This window comes from Passer montanus, unplaced genomic scaffold (genome assembly GCF_014805655.1).
Source record: "Passer montanus isolate IOZ18808 unplaced genomic scaffold, ASM1480565v1 scaffold21, whole genome shotgun sequence".
Taxonomy (NCBI): Eukaryota; Metazoa; Chordata; class Aves; order Passeriformes; family Passeridae; genus Passer; species Passer montanus.
In genome coordinates this window covers 14,180,349-14,202,566 of record NW_024366703.1, presented here as the reverse complement: position 1 = coordinate 14,202,566, position 22,218 = coordinate 14,180,349, and the positions used below count along the sequence as shown (strand labels likewise).

General features: G+C 44.6%; 1 protein-coding gene across 2 annotated transcripts in view; it reads right to left on the bottom strand.

Moving 5' to 3' along the window:
* Positions 1-567: 567 nt before the first annotated feature.
* The window catches only part of GRK5 (G protein-coupled receptor kinase 5), a 156,675-nt gene continuing 135,024 nt past the window's right edge, over positions 568-22,218 (bottom strand). For both annotated transcript variants that reach the window (XM_039709375.1, XM_039709376.1), the window contains 7 exons: positions 21,785-21,822; positions 20,892-20,981; positions 19,374-19,582; positions 11,464-11,601; positions 9,016-9,153; positions 8,094-8,225; positions 568-7,302 (listed from right to left, as the gene is read on the bottom strand). In XM_039709375.1, the coding sequence (XP_039565309.1) occupies positions 7,204-7,302; positions 8,094-8,225; positions 9,016-9,153; positions 11,464-11,601; positions 19,374-19,582; positions 20,892-20,981; positions 21,785-21,822 (844 nt within the window). In that variant the 3' untranslated portion in view covers positions 568-7,203. The remainder of the gene's footprint in view (positions 7,303-8,093; positions 8,226-9,015; positions 9,154-11,463; positions 11,602-19,373; positions 19,583-20,891; positions 20,982-21,784; positions 21,823-22,218) is intronic.

The window sequence follows — 22,218 nt, the reverse complement described above, 5'->3', positions numbered from 1 at the left end:
CATCATCACTTTTCCTGCTGGTGGTTTTGCAGCCACCCTTTAACTCAGTTTTAGATATCCCTGTGTGGAACACTGCACAGCACCCTTGGCTGGCGTTGTTTTCCTCCTGTGAATATATTCTCTGTCTGGCTGGAGCTTAGGCAAAGTAGGGCCTCATAAATCAGGCAGTGCTCACTTCACTGAAAGCAGAGCTCAAGCCTTGTGAAGCTTGGGATGGGATCCTGCTGGGATTTTGTCACGCTCTCCCTCAACTTACCCCAAAAGCTGCAAGAATTGTGTTGGCTGCTGGTGCAGGGGGAGGCTGGGGAGGGGAGGGGAGGGAAGGGAAGGTCTCAGGGGAAACACAACCTGATGAGAACAGAACCTGCACAAAGTGAGGTCCAGCCTCAGGCTGGCTCCCTCAGTCTCTGTGGTGGGACAGAAAACTCAAACCACACAAAGCCACAAAGGCATCCAGGAAAAGGTGGGCTGCACCCCACCCTCACTGCAACCATCTTCAGGATCCAAAGGACCTGAGGAATCTCTGCTTGATGACGTGCCTCATTAAAGCAAAACATATAGTTTCCATGTATTTAAATTAAGGAATTTATTTAAAAAAAAGCCAAAAACCCAATCAAAACAGTGGTTTGATCTAAATACAGCAGCACTGTGACATTACTAGGACATTATGTACGAAGAATCCAAGCAGCCATAGAACACAGAAGCCTTTATCTTCAGTAACAATCTCAAAATGAAACTAGCTTCATCAAACAATGTTAAAGATCTCCCTGGAAAGAGAAACAAAACCAAACAGACCCTCCCCACCCCTACCCTTTGGATATTAGAATGACTTTTTTTTGTACAATATCAACAGCCACTAGCTCTTCTAATTGAGAACACTTGCTTTAATTTATTACAAAAATGATCTGTTGACTCAGTTATGAAAGACAACTTTTAACATTGCTTTAGAAGTGTCTGCTCCTCTTATAGACTACAGTATTAGAAGTGCTTAAAAACATTTACTCCTGGATATGCTCTTGAAATTCAATCAGAAGGATATTCTGTGTGTTTATATACCAAATATGATTTTTAATTTTTAAAGCAGGTGAAGAGACTAACCCTAATATGAAACTGCAATTTTACAATTTAATTATTAGTCAGATATGGGCAACCACATGAAATCTTTAGGTCTATCTACATTGCTCAGAAACACAAAATAAAGTTTTTACAGCTTTCAGCTTCAAAAGGCTAAAATGTTCAGTCTTTTAGAAGAGTGTCCAGTGTTTAAAAGAAATGCAATTAAGGGAGACCGCATTCAATACACATGAAACAACTCGTTTGAGCTTGCTAATTAACATATCTAACAGCTGCATGTGGGGTGATGAGAAAGGAAAACACATTTGCCATCCAGCCACTACCTGAGATGTTTCTTCTCTGGGAGTGAATCTTCTCTGCAGGACCACTCCAGAAGTCCTGGAGCTCCCCTCTGGAGCCCACTGACCCCAGGCACTTTTGCTCTTTTTGCCTCTTTTGCTTCCAGACCCAATCTGCCACAGATCCACATTTGGGACTTCACACAGCACCTCACTCAGTGGGTGCCTAGGGAATCCTTTGCAGGCTTGGCCAAAAAAGTTGAACCAATGGATGTTGTTTTGCTCCCTTCCTCATAACTATTTATCTCCCTTCGAAAATCAGAGGAAGCGTTTTCATGTGAATGCCAAAATTACTGGCCAGCTCTTCAGCAAGAAATGAATACTTAAAACATTTGCACTGTCACCTCTTTGTCTGCTGGAGATGTCTTACAGAAGTGCAGTTTGTTCTGTTTCAGTATCTCTAAGGAGCTAAGACAAACCAATAATAAAAGAGTCCTAATTTAGGAGAGTCCTCTCACTAGTCATGTAAATAAAAGCAGCTATACTAAGCCTATTTCATTTAAATAATAATACAAAGAGTTGATACTGATCTGGTTTATGCACAGACTCAAAAGTGCTTTCCATTGACAGACAGAGAGCATCCCTCCGTGTTTGGGAATGGGAAAACAAAATTGCACAGAGGTTTGCCCAGGGCAGTGAAGAAAAACACAGCCAGAAGAGGAATACAAACCATCACTCCTGGCTCCAGTACATAAAGCAAGGAGAATACATATGTGCCAGCAGTAATATTCATGTTAATGAATAGGCAGCAATCTGTTTAAGATTGCTTCTTTCACAAAGCCCATTTGTCAGTACACCAGCTTAGCTGATCCAACTGCAGCAGATTGTATTTGTATTATCACAGAGACATTTGGGGGAGGTCAGCCCATAATACTGTAGCATATTGTTGGCTTTCACCTTCTTTGATGAAATTTTTTCTTTTCCCCAAAGGAAATAATTTAAAAATTCTCTGAACCAATTTCTTTATCTTTTCAGGTTTTGCATTTAAGCAAAGACAATTATTACCAGCCAGCACTCCAATATTATTTGGTATAAAAGGAAGTGTGTCCTGCCCATCACACAGAAGAGATGTTTTAAATTGATGCAGATTTTCTCTTAACTTTAGCATGAGGGTGTTAGTAATTATTCTCCTTACTCTAAATCTTTAGTATTATTTTGAGTTAAAGGTCATATTTGTGAAAGGCTTGAGATAGACAACTCTGGAACTTCCTGATTTCCATGGAGGCACTAAACAGACTGATTCTTCCAAAATTCACTGCCAAATGAACCTCCCTGCAGCCTGAGACAGACTGGGACCATTCCTGGGCAGGAGACCCTTTAAGTGTGGACTTCTAGAGCTCCTGCAGGCTTCCACATGGTGGAAGATGGTCCACATGTCAAGAGACAGAAAGGATGCTCTCCTAAAGAAAAATCCAGTCTTTCCAAAGATTGTATGGGAAATGCCTGATGAATTATGTCCTCTGCACTGAGTGACTTCAGTGAATATGACAAGTATTAACTGAACAAAACAATGATCACAGCTAATTGTGGAGCAGGGGTGAAAACACCAACACCCTGTTCACCAGTCCCTGTCCCAGGGATGTTGGTGAGGAGCAGCAGCTGTGCTGTAGGGCTGTGCATTTATTGCTCTTCCAGAAAAGCCTGTGCAGGGAGCTCCTAGCTGAGGCTGGGCTGCACAGACCTGGGTGATGCTGTCCATGCAGGCTGGGGGAATTCTTGCTTGCCTCATCCAGCTGTTCCCTCTGACCCTCAGCCCTGGGCCAGACCTTGTGTGTGCAATCCTCAGGTCACTGAAGGAACCCTGACCAACACATGGTGACCCCAAGGAAGAAGGTGCAGCAGTGTGGTGCCACTGCACCCCTGCTGAAGATCCACACACCGTGGGACTTCACACGCTGTCCTCCAGAGCTCACAGCTTCTGTGCCTGCCTCACCCTGCCTGTGGTTTTACCACTAATGCAGGGTCATTTCCTGGTGGTGTTTTCAGCTGAGGCATGGCCACTGAAAAAGATCAACTGGATTTAAAATGTGAGCAGAGAATTCAAGCTGGATCCTGAGGTTTGGGTGAATGACTTTAAGAATCAGCGTCTTCAAACCTTGCTTTACTGGGTCAGCCAGGTTTGATTCCTACTGCTGATGGCACTCAGCCACAGTTTCTGGGGTGACTGCAAATTGAGGTGGTACCAAGCTGTGTTTATGGAGAGCTGTTTTGTCTCTGAGCTGGCAGGAGCCAGGAGTCCCTCATCAGCAGGGCCAGGTGAACGCTGTGATATTGAATTCTGCAGCTCCCTAACACTCGCTGTGATCTGCACTACCTGCTTGGTTTGATTATCTTCACACCTTTCCCAGCTTCACCAGCAGGTTTTTGTTCAGAAACAACATCTGAGTCACGGCCATTCTTGTGAAAAACCTCTTTTTAGATAATCCAGGTCAAGAGTGCACACCTAAGAGTTTGTTATTTTTTTTCCCCTTCATTATTCATTTGTTTAAAAAAAGCCTCACATCCAACAGTGGGAAAAAATGCTACAAGACTCAAGTGAACCTTGAGACACTGTAGGAAATGAATAGCAAACACCTGACTCATGAAAGTCTGTCAACTAATTAGTGTTCATCAGACTCCTCAACAAAGATTTAAAAATAAAAAGCATGCTTGCATAATTCAGGATCAGATTGCCAACGATTTCTGATTCTTAAAAAGGGCTAAGTTTGCTCATCTGTCTATTTAAAACAAGCAACCAGATCTGAGCATATGCATTTTTTGGAAAGAATTTGGATGGTAACTGAAGAGGAGATAAAGAAAATTAATTCGTTTGGAAAGCTATTACAGAACTACTCCTTTTTGCACCTTTGTTATGTGCAAACCCATCTCAAAATTCACCTGCAATCAAAATACCAAAAATCTTATTGCAAATGCTCTCCAAGGTTGTATGACAAAACTACATTTTTTTCAAAGTTCCGAGTGTTTCTTAAATTTGACTCCATAGAGCCAATGGCCAAATGCCCCTGGAAGCCTGGCTGTGCAGGGCACTGCTTTGACAGGGCTTCAGCCCTGAGTGCTGGACCCAAATTGCACCTGGTTGCACAATGGAAGTGCAAGGACTGTGCTCCTACTCCATCTCTGAGTGCAAGGTAAGCTGAAAAAAAAAAATTAAAAATCCCAATAAAAATAAGAAGGAATAAAAAAGAAATCCTGCAGGTTTTGTTGTTGTAGGCAAACCATGACAAGAAGATCCCTAGGACTGGTCATTAGCACTTCTTATGGATTTTAAGCCTTCCAGGGCTGGGTGCTGAAAAGTTCTGCTGCCCCAGCATGGTAATAGTTTGTAGTTTGCAGGATAGAGACACTCCAGGGATGAAATCTCTTTCTACTGATGGTGTCTCTCCTCTTTCTCCCTCACTGCCCCAAGGAGGTGGGATTCAGAGGGACTCCATCCCAGGCTTGATGCCTTCAGGTGCACACCAGCATCCTTCTTCCATGCCTTGAGAATTCAGGATATCCAGCCCTAGCAAAGTATCCAGGGAGAATGAATGCTCTCACCCTTCATTCTCCCTAAGTCTCACTGCCAAGGTTCTAGAGCTGCTGAGTGAGCACTGTCCTGGCTGGAAGGAGAGCAGGACAAGGGACAAATGTTGTCATTCACTGCTGTCCCTAAAATGTCATCCACCACAGGTTAAGGCTGGTAGCATCTAAAAGGTGTAAGACCAGCTATAATCAACATTTGCAATTTGCTCACCAGCTTTCAGTAAGGGATATGCTGGTATTTCCCAATATTGGGGGATAGTGAAGAATGACAATTTTAGTCTTCACATGCAAACTAGCAACATCTCTAAAATCCTGCATCTTCTATAAGATCTGCAATGTCACCATCTGACATGGGAGAATAGCTGAAGCCTCATCTCCCTGTCTTGACTTTTCTCTGTCAGCTGCTCTTTGCAAGTCCTTGTTCAGTCTCTGTCTCACAACTCCAAGCTGCTTTACTATGGCATTCCTGTGTGTTTCTCACTCAGGGATTTGCCACCACTAACCTTCATCCTTTTCCCCCTCATCACTGGCCACACAGAACATACACATGGCAGTCTAATAAATTTTGGCTATTAACACTCCCACTGGAACATTGCTTCCTTGGACCCTGGGGTAGCTCCACTCCTGGCTAACAGGGTTTTGGACACACCAGGGTGGCTTTCAGATGCTCCTGATGACCCAAAGGTTTAGATAAATTAGTATAGTCTAGCCGATGTTATAAAGAGTATGGGGAACCAACACAGTACAGAACATTTCGGGCTGTAGAGATCCTGCCTGCAGTTGTGGGCACAAAGGTTTTCCAGTTCCTGTGGAAGGGAAATAACCTTATTTTTTGGTCCGGTGTTCTTAACAATAACAGTGAAATACTTGAGAAGAGCCTGATTCTGATGCCTGAGGTACTGCTACTGATCCTGCCTGATCCCGTTCATCCCAGTGGGGACAGAGATTTTGTCAATGGTTAAAGGATCCTGGACAAAGAACGATGGAGCTGGAAGTGGGAGTTATTATTTCATGCTGGCATTTCATTCAGTGGAGGATCTAACTGAGGGGCTGTATCAGGGGGTGTTTGCATGACACATGGAAGTATTATTTTAAGTGCAGGCACAGCCTGTGGGTTCTGCTACTGCCCAAAAGCAGCTCAGATCCCACCCTGAACCTCCACAGCTCAGCTCCACAAAGCTGTCACAGATCTCATGGTTGGCACAAGCCAGACTGCTGAACTTCCCTCCTGCTGCCTCTTTGATGTGGGCAGCTGTGCAAAGACCTTGGGCTTTTGGCTGCAGCATGGAGAACACTTTGAGTTTTGCTCTCATTTCAGCAGGTGCAGGTTTGAAGTCCTAGGAAAAGAAATGGGCATTTGCTTTCCTGGTCACCTCTCCCTCAGCTTTGTTCTGCCTGTTGCTAGAAACAGCACAAACACTAGTGAAGGGAAAGAGCTTAAAACAGGGCTCCCTTTCTAACTAAAAAGCCTTTGATGGAACAACAACATAAGTGCAAATCTCAGCTGTGCTGGTCCCAAGACATCACAAACCATCAGCATAGCAAGTAGCATTTTTGAATGCATCAAAATCTTGTCTTTTAGCATTTAATGCGAGACATTACAAACTAATGAAGAGGAGAAATGTATGCAGTGTTGCTGTAAACCAAATATACAGATGTAAAATAATTAAGAATAAACTGTTCCATAAAAATGCGTGTCAATAAACCCCCGTCTGATAAAGTGATTTATGAAGAATTTTCTAGAATTGCTAAAAAGAATGATTTCTCGTTTGAGGCTCTGGAAGTCTTGAGTCACATTTTGTTTCTTTTAAAAAAAATGTCTTAAAACACATGGCTTTACAGCTGCTGCTTGGAAAATATACACCTCCAAAGTCTGACTTTCATTTAAATACAAATGTACAAAATGTAAACTGAGACAATAGAGAAATTTACAAAACTTTTCTTTAAAAATAATAAAGACAAAATTCAGTTCTAGTATGATGCTATTTAAATACGTGCAAGTAGTCATGTTCATTGAATTTCTATTGCAATGTTCTAAAGAGACAAATTTGATTCACACAGTCTTGAGTGCCACCTCCAAAAACAGACCTGAGTGGAAATTTCTTCTTAAAATGTGAGGCTCCACTGGAAGGAATGGATAGAAAATCTCCATTGTGGGAGATCCAGATTTTCTTTTTTTCACTCAATGGTGGAGGCTCTCTCATCCACAGAAGCTCCAGAGATTATAGTGGAAGGATGCAACATGTTGTTTCATAGGACTGAGTTGGAACTAGCTGCTTCCAGTGGAGTTTGAACTTACGTGATTCGAATTTATGTGATGATTTAAACTGGCCTTTGAATTTGGAGAACTCTTTGAATTGTTCTGATGCTGTAGGAAGAGGAAGAAAATGACAATTAGATTTCCATAATATGCTATTTATTTTTCATCGTTCATTTTATGGTGCTGACTGGACTGCAAGATTCTTTCTTGAAGATCTTCAGATGCAAAATATTCTTCATTTTCCTACCTGTAGTCTCTCTAGGTCAGCAGAACCATGGCAGTTCTTGAGGAATGCAGCAAAGAAGACTCACTCCAGCTCCAGGAACCAAATCAATTCACTGCAAAATGTCAGTATCTGCTAAATCTGACTAATACAGAGAATACCTGCCAATGCCCAGGCATGGCTTTAACCCTACAGAAATAGACCGGTCTAAGAATGTTATTGACATTTGCAAGTGGTGCCATGGTGCCTCATGAAAGCTGCACATCATGTTTTATCCAGGTTGCTCTCTTCTTTATTATCTTGCTTTCCTGCCACAACTACCTCCCTCAAAATGTGCATTTTCCTTTTTATTTTTTAAACACACAAATCAAGGATTTTCACAAGGAACTTCTTCAAACAATTTCAAAAGGCATTTCAGCATACCACTGAAAAACAGGTTGGGGGAGAAGTTTTCAACTGCTGGAAACAAAACTCATGAGCAACACTGGAACTGCTGGTGGCAAAAAAAAAAATCACACAAGGTAGATGAAAAACTTGGGATATGGAGGAAAATGTGAGAGCCAGCCCTCTCTAAGATGCATTGCCCTTCTCCTAGCACAAACATCACCAGAACAGGGCTGTGAAAACAGGCACCTACAGGAAGGAGTTTCCTGGTCTTACTCATAAAAGATCTCACCTGTCGCTTAAATATTCTCTGTAGCAATCCTTTCTTGGGTGGCTCTGGGGGGTAGCTTTTGTTTAGGTCTGGTGAAATAGTACCATTTGGTCCAAATACATTCAGCTCCTTGAAGCACTCTGTTTCTATCATCTAGTGGAATATGGTGAGAGAGAGAGAAAAAAAAGGGAATTATTCATCTGCACTAAATAAATTCCAGTAGTTCTAGGTTCTTCAAAGTCAGCAGTGTGTGAGGAGAGTTAACAGTTGGATTCCTGCTGGTGTCTGTAGAGGGTAAATAGAGTGTATGAAAACCAGAGGCTGCATGTTTGCACATCAGATTTGTCAGAAGCTGCCCCACCAGACTTTCTGTTCTTTCCTTTAGTATTGTAGACAATACCAGGCAAAGACAGGCACATGTACAAAATCCCAGTTATTAGCAGCCCTCTGCCCAAGTGGATCTGCTGTTTGATGCAGAGCTGGATTCTGAAACTCACTGTTGGCTGTGTTTTGATACCAAACAGAGACAAAGATGTGGAAATGCTGGAGGAGCTCAGGGTCCAGAGTTAAGTGCTGCAGCTGGGACTGACTGCAGACAGTGGGTGAGAGCAGGGTCACCAGTGCAGCATCCTTCCCTTAAGGACTTCCAACTGAGCCCAGAAGGTGCTGAGAGCTGTCGAAACACCTCTGTAGAAATCCAGGAGGAGGAAGTACAGTAGGATCCTTGCCAATTTACACAAATACACAGAGCCAACAGATACAGTCACCTGAACCTGACATCTGTGGTACATTACAGATCTTGAAAGAGGCCATTTGTAACTCAGGAAAGCATTAGAGTCTGGCAAGTTGTCCAGTAGCTATATATTACTGGAACATAGAGCTCCTCTTAAACCGTCTCTGTTACGGGGTTTATTGCAGTAATTTTGCTATGATACATCCTTACCTCATTTTGCCATGGAATAGACACTGATCCTGTGGAAAACTTGGAATAGAAATCGTCATCTGTTTGGTCCAGGTTAACTCCTTTCACTGTGGAGAACTGCTCAATGTCTAACACATCCTTGCAGTACACTGCTCTGGGCTATGTCAGCAGAAAAAAAAGGGAGAAATGACAAGAGAAAAATATTTCTGAGTCGGACCATGTGCTTTCATTCACAGATTCAGTCAAGTGAGAATGTCTAACAAGTGTGTGTCTGCATCCTCCTTCTCCAGGCTTGCTCTGCCTGCATGTTTATCATCAAAGACTGACTGACTTCACTTTAAGCACATTAAGCTTCCTATTCTGAAGTCCTCAAAGCATCAGTCAAAGTGGGTTTTAGTCATCCATGTACCATCTGGTTAAGAGGTGAGAGGGAAAGGACAGAAAGAGCCAGAAGAGAAAAATGGAACTCTTCAGTAGCCTTTTCATTTAGAGAGGGAACAACAGAAAACCAGAATGTTTACGAGTGGCACACTGGAGAGAGCCCTGAAAAGAGGCCTCAGATAGAAGTGCCCTCCTGCCCAGATAGCTGTGGAGTTTGCAGCTTGGAAGTTTAAAGGAATGTATCCTAATTGCTAAAGAAAACAGGGGAGGTTTGGCATTTTTCCATTGTTTTTATTAATAGCTCAGCTGCTGGAAGCTGCCCAGAATTACCTCTATTAACTCTTTTAACTTGGCTGCATTTCTTCAAAGGAACAGTCAAATGGCTTTGCCTTTTTGAACTACCCAGTTTTCTGGGATGACAGAGACAAAACTCTTTGCAGTGAGGGAACTTTCAGCTCGTACCCCAGCAGTCAGCCCCAGGGAGCAGAAAGAGCCATCAGTGGCTACCTACACAGGCAGTGTGTGTGCCCAGAGATTTCCCAGCAGCAGCACAGCCACCCTCTGCTCTGCAGGGATAACTGAGGGGTGGCTTGTGGGACCAGCCTGAACCCCAGCCCATGTGGAATCCTTCTGTCTGTCCCTGGTACTGCACAGCCAGGGGTCCAACAGTGCAGCACTTTATTTATCTGGTTCTCAGCCCTGTGACCAAACAAATTGACCTAATTCCTGACAGAAGTCTTATTTGCTGAAGGCTGTATCCCTCTGCATTCTTGACAGCTACAATCCACAACATTTTTGTAGGAGAGGATGGAGAGACATGGTTTGGATAACAACTTCTGCCATTTGCTATATAGCTTTGGGTGATTCAGCTGACTTCAGTAAAGACTGGGAGATCTATGGATGAAGTGCCAAATAAATTAAATTAGGGGCAGCTCTCGAGCTCCCAATAAAGAACCATAAAAAATTATGTGCCTTTGCTTTTGCAAATATGTCTCTAAGAGGTGCCTTCTAGGCCTTACGTGCCACAGTTTTTATGCACTCTGGCGGATCCCAAATTTAAGCCCAGAATTTTATAATTTTCTACATCAGAAAGAAATAGTAGCTTGTCTCTTATTTCTTCCCACTAAAGCAGGTCGTAACACCACGGGCTAATTGGCAGGAATAACTAGGCTGCATAGTAAAATGTAAAGCAAAACCAGAGCAACTAAAGTAAACTTTTGTAGCGTTCAAACCACTTTGGTTTGGTTGAGCCTGCAGCAACGGGAATGGGAGCTGCCAAGATGTTACTTTCTTTAATATGCTAAAATGGCAGTGTTTACTTAGAACCATATGGGGACTTTAAGGATAGAAGCTCCAGCCAGAAAGAGAGCCCTGCAGGAGGGAAATAATCAGATAACTCTGTGCACTGGGCTAGAAACCGATACCACAAAAGGGTGGAAAAAGTTTTGTTGTTGCCAGTGCAACAAAGCCTTTCAGTATGTGTGAGCCTGGTGTGTAAATCTGAGTAAGGACTCATGTTGGGTTCTGTGCCCCAAAAAGCTCCAAATGCTCTCTAAGGTCCAAGTCACCTTCTCTGCTTGAGGTGACACTTGATAGCTGAGCCTGGCTCAGGCTCTCGTAGCAAACTACTGTTCTCATGATGATCCAGTTCCACAGGGCCCTGGGCTTTGTATGTCTGGTTTCACCTCTATAAACCTGCATGCACACATTTGGCTTTCACTGCTGATTGTCCCAAGCACCACATGGTTCTGAGCACACTTATTGTCACAGTAATGCCATGGATAAGGGTTCCCAGTGCCTCCAGTGTTGTACAGGAACGTGCCATGGATAAGGGTTCCCAGTGCCTCCAGGAACGCCGTGGTAAAAGGAGTGGGAATGGATCAAGCCCCAGATTACCAGCCTGCATCCACATGCCCACAGAGCCCTCTCTCCTCTTCCTCCCAGCCTCCCCACTCCAGCCCCACCACTTATCACACCTTCCTGGGGCAGCTCCCGTGCAGAGAGCGATGACAGCCCTGAGAGAGAGAAGCTATTTTGGAAACAAACCCCTTAAAAGAGGCCACTGGGGGTTCTTGCAATCGTACTCACATCAGGCACAAAGGGAGGTTCCAGCATTCCTGCTTCTAACCGCTTGAAATTCATGCTCTTGAAGAAGGGGTGTCTCTTCACTTCTGCTGCCCCTTCCCCTTGACACCCCAGCCGCTGCTTCACGTCCTTGGTGAGGAGCTGAAACGTGCCAACAGGAATGGTGAGGGGTCAGAAAAAGCAAGAGCTCCACAGAGATATTTATATCTCCACTTGTTTTTCAATGTGCCCATAGGGAAGTACAGAGGGGAGTTGCAACTGCTGTTCCTTAAAAGCTGAGGTTAAATGGATTAAGACTACACTGTTCTACATGCTGGTGAAATCCTCAGAAAATCACCTGCTGTAAAGTATTTACAGTCAAAATAGAGACCATTTCTTTCACCTGCTTTCAGTGAACAATTTCAAGAGGAAATCTGACATACCCTAGTAACATATAAAGATGCACATTCGTAAGTTCCACCTGCTTTATCTCAGTTCTTTTGGTTTTCTTTTTTATGTTTGTAAGAATAATTTCCCCTCAGAAGAACAGGTGCTTAGAAAAAACCAAAAGTACCAAATTGTATTTCCCTCACCCATTGCACTATTTTCCAGTGCAACGACACATTGAACAGTCATGGGCTTTACAGTCATGGCCAAGACTCAAGGGGGTTCCATCCACGGAGCCAGTGCCCAGTAATCTCAGTATCCTCAGTTCTGCCGTGTTTGTTTTCAGAGAAGGGCAGTGCACAGCCTCTCCCTGCTACAGCAAGTCTGCCTGTTTCCTGGGTACCCATAATGGAGCAATGCCCACCAAGAGAACTCAGCATCTTTGGTCTATCACACAAGCAAGCCCATGGACAGAAACACCGTGATATTTACAGGAGAGACACAACAGGGGAGGCTCAACAACACCTTCCAGGGCAAGAGAGCTGGAGAGGGACCTTGGAGAGGGCATCTCACAAATAGACAAGGGGGAATGGGTTTAAACGGAAGGAGGGCAGGTTTAGACAGGATATTAGGAAGAAATTCTTCCCTGAGGGTGATGAAGTCCTGGCACAGGTGCCCAGAGCAGCTGTGGCTGCCCCTGGATCCCTGGAGGTGCCCAGCTCCAGGCTGGGCAGGGCTGGGAGCAGCCTGGGACAGCGGAAGGTGTCCCTGCCGTGGCAGAGGTCTAGACTGGGCGGTGTTACGGATCCCTCCAAGCAAACATTCCTGCGTTCCCCTCGGTTGCCGTGAGCCGCTCGGGCGGTGCCGCCGGGAGGCAGCAGAGGAAAGGGCAGCGGGCAGGGGCTGCTCCCCGCCACGGGGGATGCCGTGCGAGGGCTCCTCCGCCGCTGGCCCCGGCTTTGCCGGCCCGCAGTCGGGCCAGGAGCAGCGCTCAGCCCTGCCCGGGTGCGCTGTGCCCGGGGATGGCACCGACAGCACCAGCGAAGCCCGGCGGGGCTCGGCGGCAGGGGATGGTCGGGTCTCTGAGCCCGGGCAGGCACCGGGAGCACCCCCGGGAGATTCCCGGGAACGTCCCAGCTGCGGGTGGCAGGATGCAAACACCTCTGGAGAGGCTGGGGAGGAGCCCCGTGCTCCCGGGTGCATCCCTGCAGGAGCAGGACAGGGAGCCGGGGATGCTCCCCGCTGGGGCAAGGCTGCCTGGGGATGCTGCTTGTGCCCAGCTCAGGGCTTGTGTGACAGCTCAGGGCTTGTGTGCCCAGCTCAGGGCTTGTGTGACAGCTCAGGGCTTGTGTGCCCAGCTCAGGACTTGTGTGACAGCTCAGGGCTTGTGTGACAGCTCAGGGCTTGTGTGCCCAGCTCAGGGCTTGTGTGACAGCTCAGGGCTTGTGTGCCCCAGCACCTTCTGCCTCAGCCACCGAGGCAACAGCCCGGCTCAGCTACCTCACCTCACCAACAGGGAACTCAGAAATTGTTTGTTGCTAATGTCATGTTGTGCTCTTTGGTGCCTGGCTGGAGCTGGGGTTTCTTGTCCTTATCAAGAGTGTCACAGCTCTTCAGCCTTCTCTGAATGCTCTGCTACCTCTGGGCATTTCTACCATCTGGGCATTGGTGGTTTTCTGATCTGACTGCCAACAGCCCCCTCAGTTCTGCTTCTGTGTTGCTGGGGCCTCACTTCCAGGCTGAGATGGATTTGGCTTTGGCAATCTGTGTGCCCCACGGTGCAGAGGCACCCTCCAGCCCGGCCTCAGCAAGCTGCAGTGGCAGCAGCCAAGCCAGAAATGGTGGTGAAGGGGTTTGTAGACATGAATTTTCTGCTCAGGTCTTTCTGCCTCAGCAGCAGCAGCAATAGCAGGAGACTGAAGGGTTGGTTTAAAGCCACTGGTGCTGGCCACAGTAGCAAATATTCAAAGCAAATGTTCAGCTTCCAAATAGCAACAGCCCTTTCCTCCCCACACTTTCCCTCTGGTGCTGCCAAGCTGGTGACATCTGGGCTGACAGATCACAAGCGGCTAATCCATAAATGTAAAAAGGCTTGAGGAAACATCTGTATGCCTTGCCATTCCCTGAGCAGAGAGATTCACATGATACTGTACCACATCCATCTGACTCACTGCAAAAGACCTGTCTCGGAGCACTTCTCTGGACTTTGCTTTTCCCTGCTAGAAGGAAAGAGGGATCCTTTGCTTTCAAATAACTGTGTTAGACTTTGAATACTCGTGGTCCTGAGAGTAGGATTTTTGCTGTGAGGTGGTTTTGGTTTTTTTAATCCTATGCTCTAGCCTGTTTGAAGATGATCACTTTGGAGTTTCCAGTCAGAATCAGGCTTGCTCTATTCTGGTTGGGCACAGAAATCAAAAGTTCTTTTAATCTTTTATTCTTATGTCAACAGGACTTTCCTGACAGTTGGAAAGAAGAATCTGAGAGCAGAAAGACCATTTTTAGTACCCATGGCTCTGGTATACTTTTGGAAATGATACCTTGGACCTTTGAGGAATAGCTGAGGAGCAAGTGGTGGTAGGAAGGGATAGATCTGGGCCTTTTGGAGATGATACAGGAGACCTCTGCAGTCTCTGCTCTCAAGCCAGCACTGAAGGGATGAAAAGTGGGCTATTTCCCATCCCTGCAGGCTGGATTCTGGGCTTAGTGGGGAGACCAAGCTGATCTGTGAATTTGCCCTTGTCAGGCTGTAAGATGTTTGGAGTGTGCGGTCAGAGAAAAGGGTAGCTGAGGACAGAAAAAGGCTGCCTGGGGATTCCTGGGTTCCTCCATGACAAACAAGGGAGTATTCAGTAACTTCAGATGCAAGAAGGAAGTTTCTGGAGCATGAATGCAGTTGGTTGTGGGTGGCTGGCCACTGCTGGCTGAGAGACACAAAAGGGAACAGGCCACTGGGAATAGGCTGGGACTGCAAGAACAGGGAAAGGAGAGGATTCTCCTGCAAAACCCTGCTGCAGGGGAGCAGCTGCAGTCTCTTGAGAGTCCCAGGAGAGTCACAATGGAGAAAAAATGCTAGAAATAAATAGAATTTGAAAAGCTGTAGATGCAGCCAGCTCTAAAGATGGTAGCAGGTGAAACCAGACATTCTTCCTGGCTTCTGTTGTAGATATCAAGACATAGCATGGACTAGAACATTTTCCAGAAGGGAGAATCCTTCCTTTCACCAAGGAATAATTAGTCTTTGGTCCATTTCCTGCAGCCCCAGAACCTTTCTGCAGTAAAGCCATGCAAGAGCCTGAGATATGCATCCCATTTGGGAATCTGACATGGAAAAGAAAATGGAGATAACAACAGTACGTTATAAGTCATCTCTACACTTTTGTTTAATTCTGCTTCAAAGGGTTTCTTTAATATGAATAGAGAGCAGAACAAAAGCAACTCCATCAGGCTGATGACAAGCCCTCCTGGGACAGCAGTGCAAGGGACCCCACTGAACACAATTTAAATGTAATTGTACAGTAGAGCCTGCAGATAATTCTCAGTTTTAAACCTGGAGATGGCCTGGGCCACCCAACCATGCATGAAGCCAATGCCAAACAGCAGAGCTGTGTGCTCTGGTGAAATAGGCTCCAGTTGACACTGGACATTTAGGGTTTAGTCTACAGAGTTCATGGGCAGAGCATGACTAGAACAGGACTTTCAAAGAGAGTCTTGAGTAGCAGCAGTAAAGTTCCATCAAGATCTTGATACAAAGAGCTCTCTGATACTTTCATGTCACTCATTTGATCCCCACTGGGGATTCAAACTCTGCAATGTCTGAGACTTTTTTCCATGACTTTGTTTTGCTTCCTTTACAAAAAGAAACAACTGTTTTGAGGATTGCTAAAAAAAGCCAAAAGTCCCCAAAGCACTGTTTTATCTTCATGTGATCAGTCAGTTCATCTCCAGATCATACCATGTAATAAATAATTCCAAGTTCTAAGATGTTAGTCCTAAAATTATAGGAGTAAGGAAAACAAAAAATTGCCACTCATGAAAGGAGACAAGGGGAATACTAAAACCATTTCCATGGACCCAGCTATCAAGCAGTTTAAGGAATCACCTAGCTAAAGTTTAGCCCTGACACTGAAGTAAACATATTATTTTAAGCAATTTTTAGAGAACAGAAAAGCAATACTATGGTCAGTTACTAAATGAGAGCAGAGAGATGAAAGAGCAGTTCTCCTTGGGCACTGATCAACTTTAAGGTGTCATAATGTTGATTTCCATGGGATGAAAGCAGAAAGGAGGGATGGCACCAGGCGGGAGTAGCTGTATGATATTTCCATGGGATGAAAGCAGAAAGGAGGGATGTAGCTGTATGACGACAGAGCTCCAAATGGTAAGTGAGGAACAGGAAAAAATTGCTTTTATGGAAAACAGAGCCCCTTATCTTTTAGTTGGTTGAGGGGGCACTTTGAAAAGGGAATGGAGATGAGAAATATGGAACAGCTGAGGCTGGAAGCCACATCAGGACATGGTCCAGTCCAATCCCTCTGCTCAAATCAGAGTTTCCTAGAGCAGACTGTTCCAGAACTTGTTGGGTTGGGCTTTGGGTATCTCCAAGTGTGGAGACTACACAGCCTCTTTGGGCAACCTGTTCCACTGTTTGGCTACCCTCACCATGGAAAAATGTTTCCTAATGTTCAGAGGGAACAGAACAGCTCAGTTTGCCTCAGTTTGTTTCCCTTGCTTCCTGTCCTGTTACAGGACACCAAACCAAGAGTTTGGCTCTGTCTCCTTTGCACCTTCCCATCAGAGACCCCTTGTGTAGGGTAAAATGGGAGCTGCAGGGACAAAAGGCATCAGGGAAGACAAGTCTGTGGGAAATGCAGACAAGCAGGGCACTGACAGAGTGACAGGAGCACAGCAAGGAGGGCCCAGCCAACACTGCTGACTTGAATGCACTTCAAGTCACATCTCTGGATGCATGACTGCACTTGTCAGGGAAAACACGCATGTACTTCAGTGGAGCACGAGGCAGAACCACAACAAACACAGAGCATTTCCTAGAAAGACTGGATTTTTTTCACAGAAAAAACACACCAGGAGCAGCTATGTTATATGGGAACTATGGGTTGGGGAGCTTCCCAGAAAGCCAGCTGCCCCTGTTCCTAATTATTTGTTATTCATCTCTGTTTCAGTCCAAAATGAGGTCTGATTTATGGGAAATTACTTACAAAATGAAACATGGAAATAGGGGATGGATGATGATTAATGGGAGCTGTGATATGTGCCTGCAAAAATGCAAAAGGGCACAAACATCCAGGAGGGGAAGGCTGACGTGGGGTGACACCAGAGGGTTTTCCTATGAGTAAAGGAACAAAGACAATGTATTTCCTGGTGGTGATGCTATTAGCTCATGAAGCAAGCTCTGAAGAGAAGGCTGGGCAACATGGTGGGAAACATTTCCCCACTCCTGTCCTGAAGAGCCCACTATGGGAAAGCCTTTTTGTGTGGGATCTTCGAGAAGGCTCAAGTTTCATTTATGTATTGCAACTTTTTGCTTCATTTTGCAGATATGATGGGTACTTTATGACTCTTTTGTTTCCTTGTTAAGAGGCTGATGCAAAGCAACAAAAGCTTTCAATATAAAAAGCAAAAAGAAATCGGGAAAATATGTTTGAATAATGGATTTAAAAATAAAAAACATCACTTGGTAAAATAAATTACTTTTGGATGGGAAACCACAAAGGCCATCACACCCAGTATCAGGACTCAGACTCTTCCTGCCTCAAGATACTAATGCTCAGAAAAGGAAAGGTTATCTCTGGATCCATTTGCACAAACCACCTCAATAAACATGCCATATGATTGGACAGGGAAGCAATAGTGACCAAGTTTTCAGGAATAATTTATATATAGCCCAAGCTTCCCTGAGGCAAGAGAAAGAACTAGATGGTCTCCTGAGGTCTCGACTCCCTGAAACCAGAGTCTCCATGGCTGGAAGATGAAAATGACCACTACAGTGTCATGACTGTCTGCTGCCCTGGGAGTGTGGAAGGTCATCTACAGCACCATCCCATCAATGCTTCATTTAATTCTGCTCAGCTTTAAGTTCTCATGGTTATTTTCAAAGTATTTGTGCATTCTGTTATGCAAGGGAAATAAAGAGTAGCAAGAAGGGCTTCTACAGGTATGTCAGCCAGGAAAGGGGGGTTGGACTATGTGATCTTTAAAGGTCCCTTTCAACCCAAACGATTCTGATTCTGTGCTCAAGCAGCGAGGTAAAATTTTTGCCTCACATCTCCATTTCAGATTAACAGCAGGACACACACAAATTCCCTGCCACTCCAGCAGATGCTGCTCCTCACCTGGTGGGAGCTGAGATGCTGCCTGAGGAGAGAGGGCAGCCAGCTGGGGCACATGGGATGGTCTGTGAGAGCCCACGGCTGCCCCAGGTCCTCCCATGTCAGCTTCACTGGGGGCTCTGCATCACCAGTTAAGGGCAGTGAGCAGCCCAGAGCATCTCTCAAGAGTGATGTCAGTTAAACACCACCCCGAGGATTCGGGAATGACTCGGTGCACTGTGCCTTAATGACTTCCAGGCATGACTCTTGGCAGTGCTACCATTATTATTTTACAAGGAGACTTCAGTGTCTCTTCATGCAGCCAGACAACCAGAGTGTTGTGGATCTGCTCTTTGCTTGCCTGTTGCACAAGACATTGGTGAAACCCTCCCTACCTATTTGTTGACCTTTCCTCCCCTTCTTTCTCCCTTCACCAGCAAACACAGATAGGCCATTGTCTCCAAAGGAGACATCACTCATTAGCAAACAACACCCAGAAAAAGGCCACATCCCTTTCCAAATTACAATTCAGCCTTCTAAAGATGGATGTCAACAAGACATTGATGAATTCAGACACAGCTTTGAGATTTCTCAGAGGGATTGAGGATTTCCATTGTCAGACATGGCTATTGTGCTACGAAAATGACTCCCAGCTGAAGGAGTGAGAAAACATTTTGAAGAACAGCTCAACAGTATTAAGAAAAGCTGGATTCTCTGATGCCCTGGGGGAAAAGCTGCTAACAAAGTTAGTGAGTTGGGCCGGGACAACATTTGAGTGTCACAATAATTTTATTGCATAATCTTTGTCCTGCTTACCCCCAGCTCCCACCAAAGACAATGGAAGCGTGGGGTTTGCAGTTCCTTGCAGGAGACAATCAGATTCTTGCATCATCGAGTCCTTTTAATTTTTTTTCTACTAGGTTATAAAAGACAGAAATGCATTCTTGACTGCAAACTAACATTCAAAGTCTCATGAGAATAGATACCGCTCCCTTGGCCATAAAACTTTGGAGAGGACTTGGGATGACCATGATGAATCTCATGGAGAAACAAGCCCAAATAAACAGAGTTTGAATGAATAGGGAGTGCAGTCACCCCATCCACAGATGAGCTTGGTTAATCCTTGTTTCTGCAGCCCCTCCATGGCACCCTGTTACTGCTCAGACCGTGTCAGACACGCTCGTTAGTGAAGCTGCCCCACTGAGCCCTCCAGCCCCTTACCATTTTACAGATGGACTTGGCCTCCTCAGAGAACTTATGGGAGTACACCTCCTCTGTCTCCAGCACTCTTCTGTCCACTTCTTCCCTCTTCACCTTCTCTTTCCTTCCGCGGAATGGCGATTGCCCAGCAATCATTTCATAAATGAGACAGCCTAACCCCCAGTAGTCAGGGCTGAGTGTGTATCTCTGGTTGTTCAGCACCTCTGGAGCTGTGGAGGAGAGTGAGATGCCTTGTGGGAATGCTTGGGATTTACACAGGCAGAGCACTTAAATGTCTCGAAGTTTCATTTTGGTGACTGAATACACATGCACAGAGAATGTTTGGTAAAACACAGAAATACCTCCTGACTGCAGTTGAGGGCATCACAGGAAATGCAGCATGCTACATGCCATGGTGTTCTCTCTACATGCTACATGCCTTGTGCATGCTGTCTTCTGACTTCTCTACCAACTCAGTCCAATTGAAAAAAAAAATTACGAAAGAAGTTGGGTCTAAATATTAAGCAGAGACCTAATTTTAAGAGTTCTTCCAGATTTCTCCACTTAGGGAAGAAAGGAAATGCAAACACACATCCTGTAAACAGCCGTGACATTTCTTCAAAAGCAAATTCTCTCTTTGGTCAATTCATAGCTTTTCTTTTTCCCCTTTAAAGAAACTCCAATCCATTAATTTTGTGTTGCAACCACAGACAATGCTTTTGGGCAGAGAGTCACTGTCTTGCAGGCACCCTCACCTCCATGCAGGGGTACAAAAGACACATCCCCACGTGCTCACAAGCACAGAGCCTTAGTGTGCACACAAACTTACACTGAGATAACAAAATTTAGACATGACAACTGATTTGCTTGCTTTCATTAAAGTCTCCATATGGTGTAACAGTGGCTCACATCAGCTAGTTTCTATTCAGTCAAATAAGCATAAGCAATTTTTACTCCAAGAAATATGCCCACCCAGAGAATGCATGAAAATAATTACATTGAGTTTAGAAAACAGATCTAGTTTAATAAGGGAATGTAGTTTTTGGGGTTTTTTTTTACCAATGTACAAATCTCTACTCATCTTTTGTGCAGATCCTCCCCTGCACATAGAGGAAAGCTCAAGGTGATCCTGGTCAAGATGACCACAGGTGTGGACTTGCCCATTTTATCATAACCATGAAAACACATTGTAACTCCTATACAAAACAGCAACTAGAAAGAAACCTTTATTTTGGCATATAACCCTCCTACGATAAATCTACAATAAAATCACTTGAATCCCAGTTGCTGTTTCACCTTACAATTTGCTTTGCTGATGTAAGGTTACAGACCAGCCTCACTGAGAGCTGTAGAGGTCCAGCCTTTCACCCTCTTCTGATTTTCACTATCAGGATTTCTGTAGGAGTTGCTGCATGAAACTGGACCCAGCTGAATGTGAATATTTCTTATTATTTTTCTTAAGCTTTCTTGGCAGAAATATCTCTAAAACTCAAGTGACCTTGGTAAATTTTTAAAAAAGAAGAGCTGTGGAAGACTTACCCATATACCCTACTGTTCCTACTCTTCCACGGATTGATTCACCCTCAGGGATTTTAACAGCTAGACCCAAATCAGATATTCTAATATGGCCTGGAAGGAAAGAAGAAACAAAACAACACAAAGCAGATATAATAACCTGACCCAAATTAGTCCAAAACACATAACTGTGGTCATTGCTAAACTACTCCTGCAATTTACTACTTGGACATTTTAAGAAAAGAATGTTCTGAATCACTGAATTGGAGCAGTTTCATTGATATGGAAAAGAGGAATTACTAAGGGTGCTACAACGCAGTGAAATAAATGTTAACAGTAAGGCTGTGGACTGCAGATTGTATTAGGTATTTTAAAACCAATGAAAAAAGGCAGAGAGAAGCATGCTGCGGGGAAGTATCTTGAACTGATCACAGAGGATGGATGGGCTGACACAATTCTGTAACTCTGTGATGGCTGAAGAGGCTACATCTGGTCTGCAAGTCAGCACCAGATTTGATTATCGCTGCCTTCACCACGAACCTGGGTTTGCATAAAACCAGACTTGGCTCAGCAGAGCATGAAAGTTCTTTCAAAAACGGAGAGGGAAGCACAGGTTTAGAAATTAGAACTCCCTTTGTGCTGCACCAGCCCTGCAACAAGGATGGAAAAACAGCAAGGAAAGGCAGAGAGCCCCAGCAATGCTGAGCTCTCGAGAACAGCCCCTGCTGAGGGCACGGCTGCTTCCTTCCATCTGTGCAGTGAGCTCCAGCAGCTCAGCCACCCCTAGACAGGAATATTAGTGTATGCTGAGCCTCTTAATCACTTCAGAGCATTATTTATCTTTGTGCAATATATAACCTGAAACTAACTTAATCTACTTTACTGTGAAAGCATCTCTGTAAACCTCCGAGACTTACCATAATCATCCAGCAGGATATTTTCTGGCTTCAGATCTCTGGAAATGAAAGATAGCAGTTATGGGTATGAACCTGGTTTTGATAGTATAACCATACAACTGCGTGAGGGCATTTATTACTTGTAATAAACCAACTGAGTGTCAACTCAAACAGCAAGGAACTCCTGAAACCAATACAACCTTTTACAACTCACTTCACAGATAGACTGAAACCATATGTCTTTTTCTAAACTGGAGTTACAATTTTTCACTAAGCCAAGCTTTTAGTTCCTAATCTACCCTGTAATGGACTCATCCATCTAGTCCTGTAAGCCCTGTAAACGAACCCCTATAGTCCTGTGTGTTGTAAAATCTCTCTAACATTTTCTGTTATAAAATCTTATGTTAAAAAAAAAGGTTTTAAAATACTTTATTTACATGTGAAAATGGAAATAG